Source organism: Anas acuta, chromosome 25 (assembly GCF_963932015.1).
Source record: "Anas acuta chromosome 25, bAnaAcu1.1, whole genome shotgun sequence".
Lineage (NCBI taxonomy): Eukaryota > Metazoa > Chordata > Aves > Anseriformes > Anatidae > Anas > Anas acuta.
The window spans coordinates 2351416-2372361 of NC_089003.1; the positions used below are offsets into that span (position 1 = coordinate 2351416).

General features: G+C 37.2%; 2 protein-coding genes and 2 long non-coding RNA genes across 10 annotated transcripts in view; 1 reads left to right on the forward strand and 3 right to left on the reverse strand.

Moving 5' to 3' along the window:
• The window catches only part of LOC137844307 (uncharacterized), a 68867-nt gene extending 54676 nt beyond the window's left edge, over window positions 1-14191 (forward strand). For 4 of the 5 annotated variants that reach the window (XR_011089873.1, XR_011089875.1, XR_011089871.1 and 1 more), the window contains one exon: window positions 10506-14191. This is a non-coding gene — a long non-coding RNA (uncharacterized lncRNA). The remainder of the gene's footprint in view (window positions 1-10505) is intronic. The other variant, XR_011089872.1, reaches the window with a different exon arrangement.
• Window positions 640-8740, reverse strand: KRT222 (keratin 222). 2 transcript variants are annotated; one of them, XM_068661100.1, is made up of 6 exons: window positions 8546-8740; window positions 6344-6472; window positions 5333-5553; window positions 4215-4291; window positions 3926-4031; window positions 640-2573 (listed from the first exon to the last, which is right to left on the reverse strand). In XM_068661100.1, exons 1-6 carry the CDS (start codon window positions 8639-8641, stop codon window positions 2360-2362), a joined length of 843 nt encoding a protein of 280 aa, XP_068517201.1. In that variant the 5' UTR covers window positions 8642-8740; the 3' UTR covers window positions 640-2359. The 2 variants fall into 2 exon arrangements, with proteins under 2 accessions (XP_068517201.1, XP_068517202.1); XM_068661101.1 differs by having other exon boundaries at window positions 8464-8686.
• LOC137844305 (keratin, type I cytoskeletal 12-like) lies at window positions 12767-17135 on the reverse strand. The gene is made up of 8 exons (XM_068660546.1): window positions 16461-17135; window positions 15781-15863; window positions 15342-15498; window positions 14408-14569; window positions 14185-14310; window positions 13597-13814; window positions 13234-13316; window positions 12767-12864 (listed from the first exon to the last, which is right to left on the reverse strand). Exons 1-8 carry the CDS (start codon window positions 17115-17117, stop codon window positions 12767-12769), a joined length of 1584 nt encoding a protein of 527 aa, XP_068516647.1. The 5' UTR covers window positions 17118-17135.
• Window positions 17136-18883: 1748 nt separating this feature from the next.
• LOC137844306 (uncharacterized) lies at window positions 18884-20940 on the reverse strand. Of its 2 annotated transcripts, none has more exons than XR_011089869.1 (2): window positions 20133-20940; window positions 18884-19833 (listed from the first exon to the last, which is right to left on the reverse strand). It is a non-coding gene; the product is annotated as an uncharacterized lncRNA (long non-coding RNA). The 2 variants fall into 2 exon arrangements; XR_011089870.1 differs by having other exon boundaries at window positions 18884-19836.
• Window positions 20941-20946: the final 6 nt, after the last annotated feature.

Here is a 20946-nt window from a genome sequence, read left to right on the forward strand (position 1 = left end):
AAGATAAAGTATGGAGTAGTGCTCTGTACTGTGCTGAATGAAGTTTCTATCATCAGGAGAAAAAAACTAGAGTTAGGCTAGAGATGAGGGAACACCAAGAAGCACCGTGGGTCAGACAATAAGCCAAACACCCACTGGCTAAAGAAAAAAACATGTCTGTGAGTAAGATTATTCCGTTACTGTTTACTGCAGAGCTGGCAGTGCCTTCCGTGTATTTATATGATAATTGTTATGTGCCTGTGCAAGCTCTAGCTGCACAAGGCAGTCTGCCGAAGGAGTTCTAAAGGTGTGTGTATTAAGCTAAGTTTCTGTTACATACTTACGTGCTATTTATCTTTGCCTGTCAGCTTCTTTTTTAGATCATAAATTTTGTAAGCCAGCTGCCATCTTCTGATCTTTCTTGTGCAGCACTCACAGCAGAGGGCCTCAGATCTAGTTGAGGTTACTGGATTTACCAGAAATTTTTGTAGCAGGAGGATGCTCACCTTACATGTGTTGATAAAGACTCTTAGGGAATTTGGGTCTTACTAACTGCAGAGGAGAGCTTTAGAAAATGCTCAGTTGCAGTACTACGGATTTTCTTATCTCCAACTTTTATTTTCTATTTCTTTTTCACTCGTTCCCTTTCAAGATAGACACATGGAAACTCACAAAATATGCATGGGCAAACTCAGTTTTATTATTATTTTTATTATTTTACTATCATTTACTTTGGTAAATTTGTATCCCTGTTTAAAGTGCCTGAAAGCAATTAAAACTTAGTTTAAATTCAAGTATCGTAAAATGTACATATTATAAGCACAAAAAAAATGCTGCATAGTGAAAGTACTAGGGCAGGCTGTTACATTCAGGATGCCAAATACTCAAGTATTAACAACACCAGATTAGTTTTAAGGTTAATGATAATTAGCCAGCTTTATACAGTAGGTATAGAACCATGGACAATATAAATGCATTGTTCTTACCATTAACAGAAGATAGAAGCATAACTTAACAGTGGAGGAATTTGCAGTATCAGTTTTTTAACACATGCCGTAAGTAACAGGGCAATTACTGACAAATTAAATCTTACATGCTGCTGTGGATCCTGCAAATACTGTATATGTTTTTTGTGGATTTTGAGCCCCTGCAATCCTAATGGTGTCAGTGAGAGCTTGTGACGTCTATACCTCTTACAGATCCTTGAAAACAAACGTTCTTACATTAATACCATTATTTATTTTTAATAAAATTTGTCTCATAATGTCATAAGGTATGTTTGAGTTTGTATTTCTGTTTTTTCTGTGTACAGATGCAAGATCATCTACTGCACTTTGTACGTGTCCTTAGCTACTTCGAGTAGTAGTAGGGGATACTTAATGGGTTTGGTAGAATTTTACTTTGAATAAGTAGCCCTTGCTTTGTCCGTTCAATTGTAGCCATAATAGTTGTATCCCAGTGTATTACTGATTTGCTATATGTACGAGATGAAAAGCACAATTTACCTAAAAGATTTTCCAAACAGGAATTTGTTTAAGATATTTTAATTCATGTTGTTGTAGCACACAAAAATGAATGAAACACCAGTATTAAAAAAAAAAAAGTTGTTTGACTCCTTAATTTTGAACAGTTAAGGGGTATAATTTTACTTGATATAGTTAAGAAAGTCGTAGTACAGATGGGCATGGACCAATAAGATAATGATTGGTTTTTGATAGAAATTACTGCTTGAAAGTCAGTGGAACAATATGGCTAAAATATTTGTTTGCAACAACACTTTTAAGAAATGTCTGTATGATAAGGGAAAGAAATTTTTGCTCAGTTATTGTCTAAAAATATTTTAAAATACCAGCTACTTTTAAAAGAACATGTTGTGAATAGTTTAAGAGCATCATTGCATGTAATTTTTTTGCTATTAGAAAGTGTTTTAAAATATATTTCAAATATGACAGTTGTGATATAAATTATTGCAAGGTTTCATCAGTTATTGTACATATGCAATATTGAATAAGAGAATGAAATATGCAGTTCTCATTTCCAGAAGGAGAAAACAAGTTCTCTCTTACAAAGACAGAATATGTCAAAGTATAAAGTCATAGTTTAATTTTTTAATATTTGGAGAAATACTACAAAACAACAACAATAATGAGAAAATGAAAGGACTGTACCCAGAGTATAAAACTAGTAGAAGTTAGGTTTCTTGGAATCTTAACTCCCTTGCTCTTCTCCCTTTCTTTTAAGAGACTTGTATGTTTTTGTTGTGTTAAAGTACTTAGTAAGATTTCATAGCTGTGGCAAGACAGAAGGAGGCCGTATAAGTCCATCTACAGTTTATTTCCAGAGCCCGTTAAGGATGAACTTTGGGTTAGTTTGCTGTAGGTTAAGGTTTGATAGAAGGGATACTGCACGACCTCCTCATTACCAGCCTGACTTCAATGTCTGGAAGAGTTTTCTGTTTAGTGTGCAAACATCCTTCATCGGTTGCTGCTAGGTGGAGATCAAAGCGCAGTGAAACTGATTTTTTCCTTAAGCGTGGGTTGTCCTTAAAGAAAGAACCTTCCCATTCTTTAATAACTTCATCCACTTTTTCTGTTCTGAAACAAAAAAGCAAATGTGTTTATGATCCTTTAGGCAGTACATAAGATGTATCTTCGGGTCTGCTTTTAAAATGTGATGAGAAACTATGTAACAGTCAAGTTATATTGGAAACTAGGCACCAGATTGAATCTTTTTCTTTTTTTCTTTCTTTTTTTTTTTTTTTTAAAACAGCTTCATTCCCCTGGATATTTCATTATATTCTTGCTGTTGTATTTTTATGTAGCCTCTGATACAAAACCATTTCTCTGAGAACATCGGGCGTTTGCTTACAAGGAGAAAGTTTAGGACCCAGCCTCAAATACTTTGTACAAAACCTCTGTACCGTATCGGGCAGGACTGAATTCCTGCATCTGAAAGTCTTCAAAACAGGGAGGAGAAAAATCTAGTTCAGATCCAAACCTCAGAATGTAAATCTACAATTAATTAAAAAAGAAGAGAAAAAAAAAAGGGGACAGGAGTAAAATATGGAGAATGAAAACCCATCTGATTCAAATAATCTTTAGACACCCAAATCCTCTTGATGTAATCGTCTATTTGTTTCAGGATCTGAACCTAAAAGACTGATTCTGGGGGCCTTACACAGGTCAGTAGACTGCCCGGCCAAGCAGCCGCATTCAGATCTGTCAGACACTGAGTGTGAGATTAATAAAAGTGTGAGATGGAAATACACTTCAAGTGTGGAATGTGTACGGTAGACCATATGGTAGCATCAATTTTTAAATTTCTGTGTTCAATAGCTCATTATAGTTAATTGTTAGTGACAGGGTATGCTACAGCTTGTTTTAAAAGTTTTGTTAAATGCTAGTCTACAAAAGAGTTTAAAGAGTAGCAGAAAATAAAAGAATGAGGCAATGTGGTGCTAGCAAAATTAAGAAGAATAAAACATACCAACAAACATTCACATGCCCACTGAGGAGCCAAGCTCTAGTACGGTAATTGGCAAAACGTAGGAGTTCCAAGTAGCAAGTCAGAGCAGCCAAGCCTGAATCTATGTGCATAAATATGCCCCACAGGGACTTTGCAAACATGGCATGGACTCTTTTACTTTCAGTCTTAACTAAATGAATTATTAATAGTTTCATTCTTGACAGGAATAGCAATTAGAAGCATCATCATGACATTGTTAGCTCATGAAGTAAATGCTAATAAAAAGAACTTTAAAATTTAATTTATTGTTAAAACATTCCATTCAATATAAAGTGAAGAAGTACCACTGCTACTCTGGAGCTTCCTTACTGTGTAGGAACGATAGAACAGATGCTAAGTAAAAGAAAAGTCAGAGATACTGATGTATAATGCCCACAATTTACATTTAATCGTTATTTTGTTAAATTCATGTATGTCTTACTGTATAGTGCCATGAGCTTCAGCACTTTCCTTCATAATATTTCCATCTAGGACTGCTTGTTTTGTCATCAATTCCACCTTCTCAGTTTCATGCTTCTTTACACCATCTATAAAAGAAAATGCAAATATACCATGTATGCAGAAGAGTAAGGTCAGGGCACAGGACCTGGGGGTGTTTTTCTTCCTGCTTTATTGGAAGAAGTTCCTTCTGTAATATCCATTAATTTGTCTGTAGTTAGAAACCTCTTTAAGGCCATAATCCCCTAAGGGGGGAGTGTCAAAAAACTCACTTGAAGGCAGCATAAAGGTAATCTTGCTAGTGGTAGGCTTTTTGTCATCCTTTTGATTAGGTATAGAGCAACGATACCTGCAAAAATAAAAATTATTACAAGCTTCAAATAATGTTAAATTACTTTAACTTATAACTTGTTTTACAGGCAACTGTGTGAAATTTTAGAATATGAGAAAGATGAGAAGCTCTGATTGTAGCAACTATTTGTTAGGATTTCTTATTCTGAGCATAGAACTAAAGAAAATTACTGAAAATGTTTGTGTCATTTCATTGTTATTTTCTGGCAGTTCTTCATGAGTGGGTTGTGTGCCAGGAAGAGCTATTTAATATTATTAATACTGAATTGTGTGTATTTTCAGAGTTAGAAGCATTAAATCTGACTCCCCTGTCTGGAATCTTATGCAACTCTGTGAGGTTGCTGGACTAAAAACCCGTGTTTTCTGCAGAAATGAGTAAGGGAGGCAGTGTCCACTGAAAGATGTCAGAACAGTGTGCCTGCTTTAGTTCAGATATCCATGCAGAGTGCAGTATTTTGCCCTTTCCTTATCCTCTGTTGTTGATGGAGGTGTAGCTGCCTCATTCAAGTCTACATTTCATTACTGGTGTTTGTGTACCAGGGATAGGGGCAGGCACAACGAGTTGGAAAATGTCCCAAGAAGACTTATTCTTAAGCAGCATCCTAACGTGTAGGCTCTCCAAATGTGTGACCTCACAGACTTGGAATGGCACCGAGTGACATGAATTCAGCATGCAAATGGGCATCTATCACGGGACGAGATGTGAACTCCTCTCCAGGAACTTCACAGACACGGACTTGCTTCATCTCTGCTCTGAGACAAATGGAACCCGTGTCAAGCAGCTGATGTGATACAAAGCCTATGTTAACATGCAGTGCCTTGGGTGAGGATGCAGGAAGCTTGCTACTAGCTGCAACATGCTGCTGGCATCCAGATAGTATGGAATTGGTAAAGCTGAGTTACAATGAAAACTTTTCTAAGGACTTTATGCTGTAATTTTTTAATGATTGGTTCATGTATTTACAGTTCTAATGGATAGTTCAATGGGAAATTCTGAAATTGAAGATAAATCTGAGTACTTTCTCTAATCAACAAGTACCTGCTCTCTTCCTGTTCAAGCAGACTGCGGTACGTTGCTATTTCCTCCTCGAGTTTCATCCTAGTGTTCAGGAGAATTTCATGCTCTCGAAGCTGCTTCTCAATACCTCTTCTCACTTCCTGTAGCTCTTTCTCTAAACATTCAATCTCAGCTTCTAAATTCTGTAGTTGCATGTGGTACTGCTGCTCTGTGGCACGCAATGAACGTTCCAAACCCTTTTCCTGTTAAATTTAACTCATATTTTAAGATTTGAAAAGTGTGCCTGTAAGGATGCTATATACACTTTTCCTTAACAATCAGACCATGTATTTTTATATCAGTTCTTTTAAGAATATTCTTTAGGATCAAGGGTATAGTTTTTACGGTAAAACTTTTGCTGAGATATTTTCCAGTAACATTTTAAATAATTTAAGATAGAATAAAACAAAATAGCCACCTGTTGTACCACCAGTTCACTATCACTGATTCTGCAGATCGCTGGTTTTACCTGTATGGTTAGAATGATAGCCAGCTAAGTACAGCATGAAAACTGAGTGCTCTGTTGTCTTAAATATATTACAGAACTCAGGACATGGCTGATGTGTTCTGTCACAAATCCATTGATGAATTTGGTCCACCCATTCAGAAAAAGTTTTTACAGTAAACCTGATCAGAGTTTGCTAGGCAGACTAATAATCCCAGACTAATAATAATTGGGACCGTGGTGGGGGAATACCATGCAAATACATGCTTGGCAGAAGTGGAAATATGAATTGTGTTACCCATCAAATGACAGATTTTGAATCAAGATGCACAGTGCTCTAAAACATGAGCAGTTGACGTGGTTTTTGCTTGTGGGGTAGTGATTGGTGTGACAAACTGAAAACCCCCAGCAAAGCTCTGCCTTTTGTGTTTGTTGTATTTCTGCTGTACGGTGGATGTTTCTTCCATAAACTGGCTTGTGAATAGTTTACATCAAGAAAGATAGTTGTTTTTTCCAGGAAATTTTGACTATCATTTTATGATTCTTACCACGGCATGGAGAGATTCAATTTCGATCTGCATATGGTGCCACTGCCGCCTGGCTTCACAGAGTTCTGCTCTGGCTGCCTTTAATGCTTCTGCATCTTTGTCCATTCTTTTAACTGTAGCTGCTTCTAGCTACAGGGGATATATATATATATTTATATATATATATTTATATACATATATGTATACACAAAAAAGAAGATAGTTTAAAAATATTAAAATGAAATAGACAAAAATCTCTAACTGGGTTTTTTTTTTTAAGATTCACATACATTTGTTAGAGCTAACAGTGATGAGTTGATATTTTATGTACCATGTAGTGCAGAAGTCCATATACTGCTGTGCTTGGTGGGAGGTAGCTGGATAAATCTTGAACCCTAACTTTTTGTTGTAGAAATATGCCAGTACAAATTAACCATTTGTGTTTAGACCTCATCCTCCTCTAGAGTAAGTGCACTTAACTTCGTGGCAGTTAGTTAAAGGAACTGCAGTCAGTTCTTGCAAACAGTTCCATGTTTGAATGACATTCTTTGGTTTTAATGTGTTTTTGGTTTCAAGGAACAGCTTTATAGAAAGGGAATGCTTTTGATTGCTTGCTTGGGTGCATTCCAGTTGACAATAGCTGTAATTATGGTTTTGCCTAATGTAGTCATTGACTAGATTTCAGATTGTTCTGGAGCAAGCACCTCCATTCATTCAAATATCCAAATCTACAACTTTTCGTTGTCCTAGGCTTAATCTTAATCTAAAACGTTGTTTGGGATAATTTGTCATCCTTAGGCCTGAAAGTTGTTCTAAAAACAAACAAACAAAAAAAAGTGAATAGTCAACCAAGCACTGTGTTGTGTTTACAGGTAAATGTGTTTTTTTTTTTTTTTTCCTATTACAAATAATTTTTTTAACCAACCCTGAGCATATGTGGGGTCATTTTAGATTTGAACTCATCTTTGAATTCGATTGTATGTTACTGCGTATGTTACTTCTAGAATAATTATTTATCTTATGGAAGTTATTTTTCCTCTACAGTTTTGAGTTTTACTGCAAGTGGTGAAGGTGCCATAAGCACTTGAAACTCTGCATACTCTTTTGCCTATTTTAGACCTTTACGTAGGTTCTCACGATGCCGTCAACTCTAAGAAAATAAACTTTAATTCAGGTGTTACAAAGCAAGTAAAATAAGATAATTCCCCCCTCCCTCCTTAGTATACTAACCTACTGTAATTTTGTCATGACATCATTGTGGTGGGAACTCTAGATTTGACTAATCCACAAGTGAGTTCTCAGTAATCTTTGGCTATCCTTTTGTGCCTGGGTACTGCAGAGTTTGTGATGAGACCATATCGGTCCACGTTGGCTGCTCTGTGCCAAACACCACCACAGACATGGTTTAACCATCTGTTTTATAGTTGCCACGGGATTAGGGTGTAGATCAGACAGATTACAGCAGTAATCTGGCCTGTGGTTAAAAAAAAACAAACACAAACAAACAAAAACAAAAACCAACACAAACAAACAAAACCCTCCAGAATTTCTGCAATGCCTAAGTACAACAGGGTGATATAATACCTAATTTTCAGCCTGAATTTCTTGGCATTTGATGGCTGTAAGTTGTTTTTCCATTTTATTTCAAAGTTCAGTTAGGTTTTAGAGATGCTTTATGTGTAAATCTAAAACAGTAGCATTATGTGTTTATAGCATTTAATAAATCTGTATGAAAGAACAAATTATATTTGCTAAAAGTATGACAGCTTTACTGTGAACAATATAAAACAGTTCCTGAAAAGGTGCTGTTTTCTTTAATATAGGTGCTAAAAACTGTAAAGCTTTCTTTATATACATGGCTTCTTTACATCGCCTTTGATTTTCAAGATTCTCAGTTCCGGTGGGATAGCTGAAAGGTGCTAGAGGTTACTGTGCTACTGCATATGTCGTCATTTTTAAATCCCAGCAATATCACTGTTGCAGGTACAGAAAAGCATCCGGATGAATTACACAGCACTCCTTTAGTGTGAATTTCATACCCTAAACAAAACCTTTTCCATATCTTCTAGTTCAAATCTTACTGCAGTAAAATCAAAATCCCTTCCCCAAAAATATGCTGCATCGAAAAGGAAATACTGTACCTCATAGAGGCCGAGGGAGGAATTGTACAGACAAGGCTTGTCTCCTTACTCTGGAAGGTGTATGTCTGCATGAAGTCATTACCTGGGTCCTTGCTGAGATGATGGTCTTTATCTGATTTCTGGTGATGAGCGTTTCATACTTTGCCCTGATCTCACGGAGGAGCTGGGACAGTTCCATTCCCCTCCCATCCTCCACCTTGGCTGCCCGAACCTTATTGATAGGGTGAGGCGGCTGCTGCAGAGCCTTCCCTGCCTGCAGTGAGACGAGGGGGAAAGTACAGGCAAATTTTAAAGCCGCAGAGCTTTATTTCTGAGGAAGCACTGGAAGATCGGGGGCTTTCAGTCCTTTCTGAAGACGTTTAATAATGCAAAGATGTCGCTTCTGCAGCAGTGAAATTATGATACCTAAATTATGTACTGAAATGAATTCATAACGTGTCCTTATGCTTTTGTTGCATGGTAACCTAGTTTTTTTTATAATGCCAAAACCTGTGGGGTTAAGAGATACAAAACAAAGGACAAAATCGCAGCTGCACAGAATGAGAGTGCAGTTGCACAGGGAAAGGGAAGGGGACAGCTTCCCAGCAGGACCCCTGCGCTGGCAGCAGCACTGCTGAAACGTGCCTTCACCAGGCGGTTGTGAAGCATCAGCACCAGATATCTGGGGATGACGCAGAATTTCCCTCCTTGAAGGCTCACTGAGGCAAAGCGTGGCTGACCTGCTGTGCTGCTGGGCATTGTCCTGCTTTAAGAAGGAGCTGGGCTCCTGGCATCCTCTCACCCGACGCTTCTGTATTTCTGTGGGCAGGAACACAGGAGGGACAGAAGCCAGCGCCGCTAGTGGCACGGAATGCTTTCACACCTTGTGGCAAGGGGGCTTTGGCTCCCTTTCTGCAGAGCACTAAGAAATTCTGGTGAATTAATACCTCAAACGTAGCTAACTGCTGTCAGAAAAGGTGTGTGTTCGTCTCTGAAGGTGTTTACAGTACCTCTGCCTTGTGTCAGGGGGCTCAGTTCACAGAATGGGCAGATTTTGTTGGCTCCTCATGCCTTTCCTCAGAGCTACGGGAGAGGTAGAAAGCAAAGGTTGTCTGTTCTGTAATTCCTACAAATAATTCTCCGTTTCCTGGCTTATTTTAACTGCTGTGTACTGACAATCGCAATGATCTTGTCTACTAAGTATTGCTCTTACCAGTTTTTCTTTTTTTTTTTTCTTTTTCAGTAATATAGAGTATAAGACAGCAAAAAGTCCTAATTTCAGTTAAAAAAAAAAATGCTAAATAGAATGCAGTTTTAGACTCCAAGTAAGAATGTGCGTCAGTAAAATGAGGGAAAAAAGGCAGTAAACTTTCACAAGACACTCCTTTTAAGAAGATGAAGCATTGTACCTCTTAAAAGTCTCCTTGTGTGCATAAGGCTTCCTTGTTCTTGACTCTCTCTGCTGGCACGTGTAAAAGGATCCTGTGTACTGATTTTGTTTTTCTTAGCTGGTTGTTCTTCTGCTGGCCTGGGTAGAGATGAGAACATTTTGTTGTCCACTACATTTTCTACAACTGTGTTAATCATTCTAATTTTCCATAGTTCTAAAAACAAAATATCAACAGTGTTTTTCATTGATGGTATGAGAACAATCATATTAGAAAAAAACCAACAAACATAGGAATCCAGACATTGAAAGGAAGAGCCTATGTATCTAAGTAAATAAGAACTTTTAAATGTAATAAAATCTTCCTTTTTTCTTTTCATCACAATGTTGATTCTTTGCAGTTTGTTTTCAGTTCCCTGGGACTCAGAATCGCTTCTGCTTCCATCAGGCAAAGTCAGGGCTGTCTAGCACCCAGAAATGTATCAGGTTGAAATACAATATACAGAGCTCTGGATACTGGATTTGTTCACACAAACCAAAATCTATGCTTCAATCAGTGTCTGTGGATGAATCTTATTATTACCAGGACCTAAAATTTTGTCAGTTGATAACATTTCTAAAAGCTTTTAAAAATAAATTAGCACCAATGCCTTCTTTTTCCTCCTTTTTTTTCCAGGTGTAGAGGGAACATCCAGCTGCGACATCCTTGAAGCCTTAAGGTAGGTGTAAGCAACTGTATCTTCACTAGGATTTATGTAATTCTCAATCCTAGCTACTCTCAAAGTTTGTATTTTATCACAGGTATTGTCTTAGAGTTAACTTTGTAGTTTAGATACCATATGTCAATTATTTGGATTCTGTGATAATGTTACTGGGATTGCAAACTGCTTTGGTTTCACACAAGACCATAGCTAAAGTGGTTTCTACATATCCTAAGCAATTTATAATATAATAATATATAAATAATTTATTTTTTAGATCATAATATTAAATTCAGGATGAATGTGTATGTAGGTAAAGTGCATGATTATTCAGTGTAAATATAATCTACATTAAAACAAAAACGTGTTTGAAATTCGGAAATCTGAATTCCTAATGATGCAAAAGTTTTCACAGCAATCACAGTTGCAGCCCCTGAGGTATGTACGTTATTTCATGTTTCTTTATAAACAGTTCTAATGAAAATACATATGTCTGTGCAGGAAGACAAAAGAGACACATTTTTCTCTCCAAAATGGAGATGTTGTCAATAATGGTGAAGATTTCTGTGGTTTCAGTTTTTCCACACAAGAGAAAGTTTTAGGGTAGGAAAGAAAGATGACAAATGCTGTCCTGTTTAAGGAGGAGAAAAAAATTTCCTTTAGTCTGTATTTTAAAAATCTTGTCTCTAATGGTACTCTTGTTAATCAAATGCAGCTACATAAATAACTTCAATTTGTCTACTTCTGCTATCGCTATTTTATTTTATGTAGTGTTTATTTAATAATAAAAATATAGCCTGCAGCAAGAAAAATATTATTGAAATACATTGCTTGTAGTTACATTCTTTTCATTTATTTATCAGCACTGTTTTTTAAAGGGAAATGAAAGAGGTACATTTGAGTTGCGTGCTTTTAGAAAACTAATTCCGCATACTGCTGAAGATGGTGCATTTACTCGAGGGTTTCACATTTTTCCCTCTTCATACTGACATATATTGAAGAATCTTGTATTTAATTTCTTTGTGTTATTTATCACACTGTTTTTTATTTAACTGAATGGATTTTAGATGTGATTCTACCAGTTCTTTGATTATTGTTTTAACTACCCTGCCTTTTATTGGTTCCAAACAGGAAGCAGAAAAATACTAGTGGTTGGGTTTGCAAAAGGGAAAAAGGAAGTGCAGTATGAAATCCGTGCTCACATTAAAATTGTAGTTTGAATCAATTGTTTAAGGAATGTGATAGAATGTGAGAAAATTTGTATTGTAGATAAACAATGATATGCATGTAAGAGGCCACAGTAACTCGTCGTATCTGGATTCACACAAAAATTGTCAACATTTTGTCTCAAGAAAAAAGACTGACGTATATCGTAAGGGGATTGTGTTCTGGTTCCTAATTTTGTTCTGGATAAGAGATTCTTTTAAATAGTTGGACAACCGGAAGTCCAATGTTGGATTCAAAATATTGTATTGGGCTCCCACCAGATGGCACTCCGGGACATCTAACCAACATTTATAGCTGCTTTGAAACCAGCATATAGCTTCTTTTCCACTGAACTTGTGGTCTCTACATTGCGTTGTTCTGATTGCAAAAAAATTCCCTCTTAATCCTTTGTATTGCTGTAAATTGGTATATTTAATTTGTATGGTATCAAGTATTCCTTTAATCCCACTTGTAAACAGTATTTTATTTCTTACCATGTGCTTTTTCTATTGTTGGATTAACTTCTTAAAATGGGGTGCACTGTACCATAGGCACAATATATGGTAGAGGAAAATACCCAGTAAAATGGCAAATACAGCTCAGGATCTACAGTCTTAAATTATGACATGAAGAACGAAAGGAGGCTAATACCTTAAAGCTTTTTGAGTCCTTTTTTATTAGCCAAGAAATCTGGAAAATTAGGTTAGAATAGTGAAATTATTTTAGCTCAAAAATATAGAAAATCACATCTAAATGAATGCCTAACGTTTGTATCACATTTCTAGTTACTGAACAAAGAACTGATGATAGAATTAAACACCATGAAAATAATGCAGGTAACACCAATAGACTGAAGTAGAAAGTACATTGCATGCCTGCTAAGAATGAAAATGCATGTTTTACGTAAAAGAATCTTAGTTAAAAAGCCAATCTATTTTTTTACTTCATACTAATGAAAAAAGTTATTTATCCACTTCTGCTTTGAAAGCAACATGGAATGAATGGATCCTTTGCAATATCAGGCTGTGCCTTATATCTTCTCTTCAACTTCCTTAACGTGGGATGCAACAACCTTTCCGTCTACCACTTCCTCAACAATTGTCTTGATCTTTCTAGTTTTGGTAGGATCTAAACAGCATAAACAAGACAAAAAAAATATGGAATTGTTAACATGCCTTGCATCAACAATTACATCCTCTTTCCTTTTAAGTTGGCTACTTGCTATGATGAACTCTATGATGTAGTTAATCAGAATAGCATACATTATTTTACTTATAATAATGACTTTAGAAATAATATTATTGGGACATTTCATCCCTCATTCAGACAGTATTGAGAATTCTAAATGAGTACTTAAAGATTCTGTATCTACTAATTTTAATGGTTATATAAAGCAGTGTATATAATTAACATGGGAACACATTTATTTGAATGGTAATGGTCAGAACTATTATAACAGCTGTAAGATAAATATGCATTCAGTTGAGTTCTACCTACCCTGAGAAGAATCCAGTGATTGTGTTTGTGATTTAGACCCTGTCAAAGATGAGCTTTCAAATGAAAGTCCTTGTCCTCCACTCCTAAAAATGAATGAGAGACATGCTATATTGCAGAAAGTTTGTCAGGTGCATGAGAATGTGTATTATTCCCTTTTCATGCTGCCATTCATTGATTAATATAATCACTGAGCAAAATGGTTCATTTGTTATATTTGTAAAGAAGAGCTGATTATTCGGAATCTTTGTATGTGCTTTCCTGTCTTTTGGTGAACGTAGCACTTGTTTATCCCTCTTCTCTTTTCCTGGAAAGGATATTGCTACAGAAAGTAAAACAGATATTTTATATGAATTATTTACTTACACGAACTCGCCATCCATCAAACGACGGTAGGTTTCAATCTCCATTTCCAGACGACTCTTGATGTCTAGAAGTTGTTGATACTCTGCATTCTGCCGTTCCATATCAGCCCTGACCTGAAACAGCTGAGACTCCAGATTCCCAATCTGAAGTTGCATTTGTGAAAGCTGAGCGCAGTAACCTCCTTCCGTTTCTGCTAAAGTGTCTTCAAGGGATTTTTTCTGTGTAAGAAGGATTTTAAATAATATGACTGAGGAAAACAAGATTCTTTACAAATACAAAGACAACTGAAACAGTTTATGGGAGTAACTATGGCCTCAATACTTAGAGACATTTATTTTTTTCTTGAAATACTAGTTTGGTAATTGGCCTTTGCTGCTACTTCGCTGAATGTGAAAATAAAAGCTCATTTGTTTTATAACATGCTACTTGCAATCCAATTATATATATATGACTACTATTTAGGAACTAAAAGAGTGTAGATTTTAATAGGAAATAAATGCAAGTCACAAATCCTGTAGAATAGTGCAAGATATAAAAAATGCTTTTAAGTTGGAAAATTGTCAAGTTAGCAGTTTCCTTTCAACCTACCATGGCAAGCTGGGATTGTAGTTCAATTTCCAAGCTCTGGAGAGTCCGTTTTAGATCTGTGATCTCGCTCTTTCCTGACTGAAGCTGCTCAGTATTGGTGGAGATTTCCCTTTTCAGCTCCCCACTCTGAAATGGCAAGAAGCAGATTGTAATTCTCCTGTTCTGAATACTCAATTCTCCTTTACATGCATTTGGCTGCATTTGCTATTTATGTGGTTGTTACTTTTTCATTGAACCATGCTTCAGCCTCTTTACGGTTTTGCTCGGCGATGACTTCATACTGTCCCCTCATGTCATTCAAAAGCTTGGTGAGGTCAATTCCTGGAGCAGCATCCATTTCAACACTGACTTGGCCAACTGCATTGCTCTGGAAGCCCTGAAGCTCCTGGAGAGATTTGAAATAAAAGATTCTGTTAATAAAAGGCAAAATAGTTCTACCAGAAATATTTATAGAGAAATAGGAGTGATGTAAATTCTTCTGCAACAAGAATCCTTCCTATTTAAGTTTTATTTCATCTCTGAAGAATATAAAACAGTGAAATATTAACATAGATCTTGCCTGTCAGTTCCATTTGTCTCAATAGTCTTGTTATTTAACTTTTTGATTCTTCTCTAGCCTGTACACCTAGGCTATGAGTAAAAATAATAACTGGAAGACTGATAAGCATCTGAGTTGGCTCCCATTTCCTTTATAATTTTGAATGGCAAATTTTGTATCAACTTTCTGCAACACAGTGACTGCTGTGGTGGTAGTGTATAGGCAGAATAAAATAAGCAACTGGCATCTGAGTTGATTTGGCAAGAGGAAAATGTGAAAAGTTTAGTTTTGCTAAGCCAGGAGCTAAGAGAACAGCAACTTGTTGGGGCCAGCAATCCATAAGCCCTGAGTGTACATGAAGATATTTTCTGTGTTCTTAGAGAAATGGCCTGGCAGTATTTCTAGTGGCAGAACTTAGAAGAACAGTAATCCTGCATCATCTAGAGCCCATAGATTAGGTGCCTATTTCTTTCCCTCCTTCTCTTAGCAAACTCAGAACAGCAAACAAACCAAATAATGGAACCAAGGAACTCCCACTGGCATAAATAAGGGAATAATTTGATGTTTCGTACTTCCATCTACCTTGTTATGAATATACAAAGAAATAAAAAAAAAGTACCTCTTCATGATTCTTCTTAAGATAAGCCAGTTCTTCATTCAGGCTTTCAATCTGCATCTCCAAATCAGCTCTCGTCAAGGTCAGCTCATCGAGAACTCTGCGCAGACCATTGATGTCAGCCTCCACACTCTGGCGAAGAGCCACTTCATTCTCATATCTGTGAAGAAAGTAATTAAATGTGCTTTTTATGTGGTTGATGAGGTCAAATGCAAACTTACTCTGTGCTTATATAGCTTTTACTATGAAATCTTAATACACAAAACTATTACAATATTAATAATTAACATATTCTGCAGTGAGATACTTCTAAATACATAGGATTTTTTCCCTTAAAATAATAGTGACAGGTTTTGCAATATTACAATTTTTTATTTTTATTGTATATTTTTATTGTATTTTGTATTGTATTTTTTTTATTACAAGTTTGCAATGCACTTACTTCAGTCTGAAATCATCGGCAGCCAGTCTGGCGTTATCGACCTGCAGAATGATTCTTGCGTTGTCGATAGTTGCATTAATGATCTGGAATGCAAGCAATGTCCAGAGAGTGATTTTATAGCCTAGTGGCTTAGCAGATCGATAGAGCTTTCTACATAACTAATTTTAAATATGACTGTAATAAAAGGAAGTCGTTAGACTCTCATAGAATTTGCTAAATATGAAAATATATAGGACGGATTTTCAACTTCGCAAATCAGAATGTTTCATTTAACGGAAGAATACACGTTTGTGTTCTGTGGTTTGTAATCTCTGAAGAGCTTGCCAGGTAGTCTCTCAGCTTCAGGAACTGAATTTGTAATATAAAAAACATTAAACTTGCTAAAATGCAAACACTTCAATCAACAAGAGCTAGTACAACTGGATTCTATCACTGCCTTCTCCTTTATTCCAGTTAAACCAAGTCATGTCACAGCATTGTGTGATACAGCTACAGAACTGCGGTCAATACACAAGACAAATTCAACACGTACTACTGCAGTGTGATGGAGGATTATTACAAGAGTCATTAACATTAGAAGAATTTTGTGCTTGGTTTCTGAAAGAAATTTGTTATTTGTCTCCAATTATTATTAGGTGAATTACAAATGCAAAGATGCATTAAGTACATTGCTTTGCTACCTTGTTTCGAAGATCTTCAATTATTGGATAATATTTACTGTAGTCGTTCCCAGACCCAGGAACACCAGTTCCAGGGCCATTTTTCTCATACCACTCTCGGATTTTGCGCTCCAGCTCTGTATTGGCATCCTCCAGAGATCGTACTTTGTCCAGATAAGCAGCCAGACGGTCATTGAGGTTCTGCATTGTTTCTTTTTTGGAGCCAGAAAGAAGGCCGCCATCCCCCCCGCCACCAGTGCCAAAACCACCTCCAAACCCAGCACCTGAGCCACCACCAAAACCACCTCCAAACCCAGCACCTGAGCCACCGCCAAAGCCACCTCCAAAACCAGCACCTGAACTGCTACCAAAACCGCTTCCTAAGCCTCCCCCAAAACCACCGCCTAAGCCACTGCCGTAGCCACCACCTCCACCGCCGCCAAACCCCCCACCAAAGCCACTACCTAAGCTGCTCCCAAATCCCCCACTGAAGCTGGAGCCAGAACCAAGCAGAGAAGTGGTACCAAAACCTCCCCCGGCTCCTCCACCAAAGCCAAACCCGCTGCCACCGAAGCCTCCTGCAGCGCTAGCATTGGACATCCGCAGAGTTCCCCCGCCAAGGCCGCTCCGAGAGGAGAACTGCCGTGAGCCGCCGCTGGTGCGCACGGAAAGGGCCATGGTGCTCCAGGTGCTCTGTTTGCTCAGCAGACACCGCCGAGCGGGGAACCGTTAAGCCTTTATATAGGGAATGTCGTGGGTGTTGCAGCAGCAGTCCCCACCTCCTACCAAAATCCTTCATTCTTTCCCTGTTCTCTTCTTTGGGGAGGGGGAAGGAGGTAAGCTTAGTATGCCCTGACCAAGCTAAATGATGTGTGCAAATCTAAATTGCCCATGGGGGCAGAAATCTGGCACCCTCCAGGTGTTTGCTGTATGAGGAGGAATGGGTGGAGTAGAGCTAAGACATCCTGATAATGTTTTGCCATGTGTAATGGAGCACAAAAATTTCTTTTCACTTTTAAATCCATCTTAAATAATTTTTTTTGTCATTACATATTCTCTGCTTTCTTGGTTTGGGGCTATTATTGTAGAAGTGTGCTTCAGGCAGTAGAATGATCCCTTTCATATCAGACTTCCTGGCGTGTCAGAAATGTGTTTCTCTTCACAGTACTTCTCTGGCATGAACTTCTGCCGGATTAGTGTTCTCAGTGAGTTTGATAAGAAGTTAGGAAAGTGGTCAACACTTTTTGTATGTGGGGAGACGCGGACAGGCAGTGATCCTCAGCTTGGTCATTAATACGAAAACACAAAATATTCTTGATTACACTAGACATAATTTATAGTTGTTTTCTTCCCTAAACCTTTAGTCATTGAAATACCTGTCTAATGCCGAAACCAATGTTTCTCTTACATCTTCTTTGTGCTTAAAGAGATAGAAGGGACCTCCAGACACCTTTTCAAGTGCAGGGAGAGAAGAAGGAGCCATCAGACTTCTGTCTGGCAGTGGCTCACTGATTGCACCTTTCATCCATGGTGCTCCAACAGTATGTCTGCTCCTCAGCCTTTATGATGTATGGATCCATGTGTGGTCCATGCAGAAATTATAAATGCTGTCAAATCAATCTGACCGTAGGTCTTTTCCTGCTGCCCTCTACCTAGGGTTCACAGGACAACTCAGTTGAGAGTGTTGTGTTAGTTCACAGCACGATGGTTTACAACTGCATTTTTGTCACTGATGGTTTTTTAAGTCTAATGCAGTTGGACATGAAAGACCATCACAGAAACGCCTGACTAGTTTTTTTTTGTGCCTTTTATAATGTAAATCTAAAGATCAAAGATAGCGCTTGCAGGTTACAAGTTTTGGCATGGAAACCCTTCCAAATCATTATACTTCCCTTTTGAAGTTATTTTGATAAACGGAAAATTGCTTTTTCTTTGTCCTGGCTTCATTATACCACTGGATTTGTCAACAGAAATTTATTCATTTTTAATTAACCTCCGTCTAAAAGTACAGATGCTTTTTTTTTTTTTTTTTTTTGGCAGACCTGTATTATGAGCAGTAGATCAAAGGTTTAAGTAAAGCATTTGTGTAGAAATGATGTGATAGCCTGGTATCAGTGACTCATGATTGTGAAAGCAGAAGATTATTTTGTTTGGCAGCTTTATATGTACAGTAAATAATGTACTGGACAGGTGAGATTTCAAAAGGAAGAGCTTTTGTGTTTATGTTGTGAAGAGGAAAAAGTAGACTCCTTGGACTGAAGATCTGGGTGTGGCATAGGAGACTTGTACTGCATGGGAAAAGCTTCATGTGGGTTTTGATAGAGAGGGGTTCAACAGAAATGGTACTCTTTATTTCTGAACTGAAAGGCAAAATATATTCTTTTGATGAAATACCTTTGCTTGGTATAGTCCCTGATGATTGAGAGTGAAAATAATAAAAAGACTTCTTAAATTTTACATTTTATTTTATTATGAAATGTAAATGGACATTTATTTATTGGAAAATCATTTTTTACTGAAGTGAGGGTGCATTGCGTTTGGATGGTAGTTCAAGTTCAGAAAAGATCCATTGAATCAGCATTTTAATATATTTTTTAAAATACCTACTCTAAATGTTCTAGCACATAAGAGAAAAATAGATTGCAGTTAAACTAGCACATTTGATAGGGAGCATATCATACCTATCAAGTTAATTCTTCCTTGTAAAGTTTTGATAAGTTGTCCATTAAGGTTTCAGAAATAACAGGTATCTTTTAAAAACTTCCAGTTTGTCAAGCACATGAACAAATTTTGTCCCATATCTTCATCTAATGGCTTGCACCAGTTCAGTGCTTTGGAACTTCAGTAATGAAGACTTGTGTCGATACTTTTCTAAATTCAATTTTTATGATTTTCAAAGCTGTAGTAAATTCACACTACAGGACATTTGACTTTCAAATTTATACTGAGCAACTCTTTAAGTGTAATATTAAGACTCTGATGTAAATGAAGACTAACACTTCAGCTTTTATTTGTCTTGGAAACAATAATACATTTGTAACAGGCTGATCTGTGTTTTCTTTCATCAAGATATTTAGTCACTGCATAAGTAAACTCCAAACCTTGCACTTCGTAACTTTCTGATGCAAAACATTATTTTTATTAACACCCCCAACAAAAAAAAATGTTTGAGATTTGATAATTTGGCATTTTTCCACACTGCTGATTTCAGGGAGAATTGGAGAATTAGATTGGACTCTGTATAAAGTTTAATGATGTAATTAGAGCTCAGAGGCTGTCTCGCTTCTGCTGGCGCTGTTATATCTTCTCTTCAATCTCTTTTACCTCAGAGGAGACGACCTTGCCATCACCACCTCTTCAACAATTGTTTTGATCTTCTTAATTTTATTTGATTCTCCTAATGAAATTGAACACTAAATTAATAAAATGCAGTCTATATTAACAGAAAAATAGTGCTATCAGCAGTTTCACTAATGAGAAAACAGACAAAGCATCTTTTCAATGCAGTTACTAAAAAGTAAACTTTTGGAGATTCAGTTTATGGTTTATCTTCCTTCTAACGTGCTATATGTTACGTAATATTTCACTGGTCAATAATTTGCTCTGAAACTGTGTTGTTTTACATCAGGCTACTTAATGCCATAACATTTCAACAGGAAGCCATCAAAAAATATGTATGTTTGTGTGACGTACCTTTTTCAGTCTCCTCTGCATGTAAATTCACTTGGGCAGACCTGTTCAAATCACAAATTGACAAATGTAAATATATTGTGCCTAATGTATTAAAGAAACAACCTTGTACATTCCCTGTACGTTCAGATAGGTGATTTCCTTTCATCAGGATGTGAAACCATGTGTTTAAATGAGTTTTCTCAGTTAAAGTAGAATTTGTCAAGCATAAACTGTAGGTGAAATTAACCTGCAGAGCAGTTCCTGCAGTGCTACAACTTCAGCTCATGCAGATATGCCCAACTAGTTCCTGAGCCAGAACTGCTGAACAGGTAGAGTCTTTGTGGGAAGCATCACTCTGCCTGTCTTGCTCTGTGTTCTTTCACAGATCTCTGCACTTTCCACTATGGAATATGGGATACTGGAGCACCCAGATGTTAAGTGTGGGCTCACTTCTTACATATTTTAGTAGCTTGGCTGCTAGTGACACAAGAACAGCAGAACAGAATCCATTGCAGGCTGCAGGAGGTCAGTGTGAGTGCCTTGCTGTAATGTGACCAGGTGCCTGTTGTGTCTAAAGGAGTTTTAAAAATATCTAGCCTGGGTTACAGTCATTATAGTCATGGAAAAGTCAATCCCAAGTCCCATCACTGATGTTATGGAGTGTGAACAGCTATCAAGCTGCTCAGCTCAGGGAGAGTCACAGTATGTACCTGTGCACAGGATGACAGATACAGACTCAACCAACTTCCATGGCAGCCTCCGAAACAGAGCACAAACTGCAGCCTGCTTGGAATCTACAGCTGGGAGCTGGGCAATAGACAGGTTTTTCCTTCAG

What these genes read in the sequence shown, in the direction of transcription:
- KRT222 (XM_068661100.1), bottom strand. Translation starts at nt 8,641, where the DNA reads ATGGAACTGTCCCAGCTCCTCCGTGAGATCAGGGCAAAGTATGAAACG. An exon ending in TTGAATCTCTCCATGCCGTG is followed by an intron (nt 5,554 to 6,343) that starts GTAAGAATCATA and finishes TAAATTTAACAG; the next exon opens with GAAAAGGGTTTGGAACGTTC. An exon ending in CTTGAACAGGAAGAGAGCAG is followed by an intron (nt 4,292 to 5,332) that starts GTACTTGTTGAT and finishes TTATTTTTGCAG; the next exon opens with GTATCGTTGCTCTATACCTA.
- LOC137844305 (XM_068660546.1), bottom strand. Translation starts at nt 17,117, where the DNA reads ATGGCCCTTTCCGTGCGCACCAGCGGCGGCTCACGGCAGTTCTCCTCT. An exon ending in TTGAAGATCTTCGAAACAAG is followed by an intron (nt 15,864 to 16,460) that starts GTAGCAAAGCAA and finishes CTTGCATTCCAG; the next exon opens with ATCATTAATGCAACTATCGA. An exon ending in GCCGATGATTTCAGACTGAA is followed by an intron (nt 15,499 to 15,780) that starts GTAAGTGCATTG and finishes CTTTCTTCACAG; the next exon opens with ATATGAGAATGAAGTGGCTC.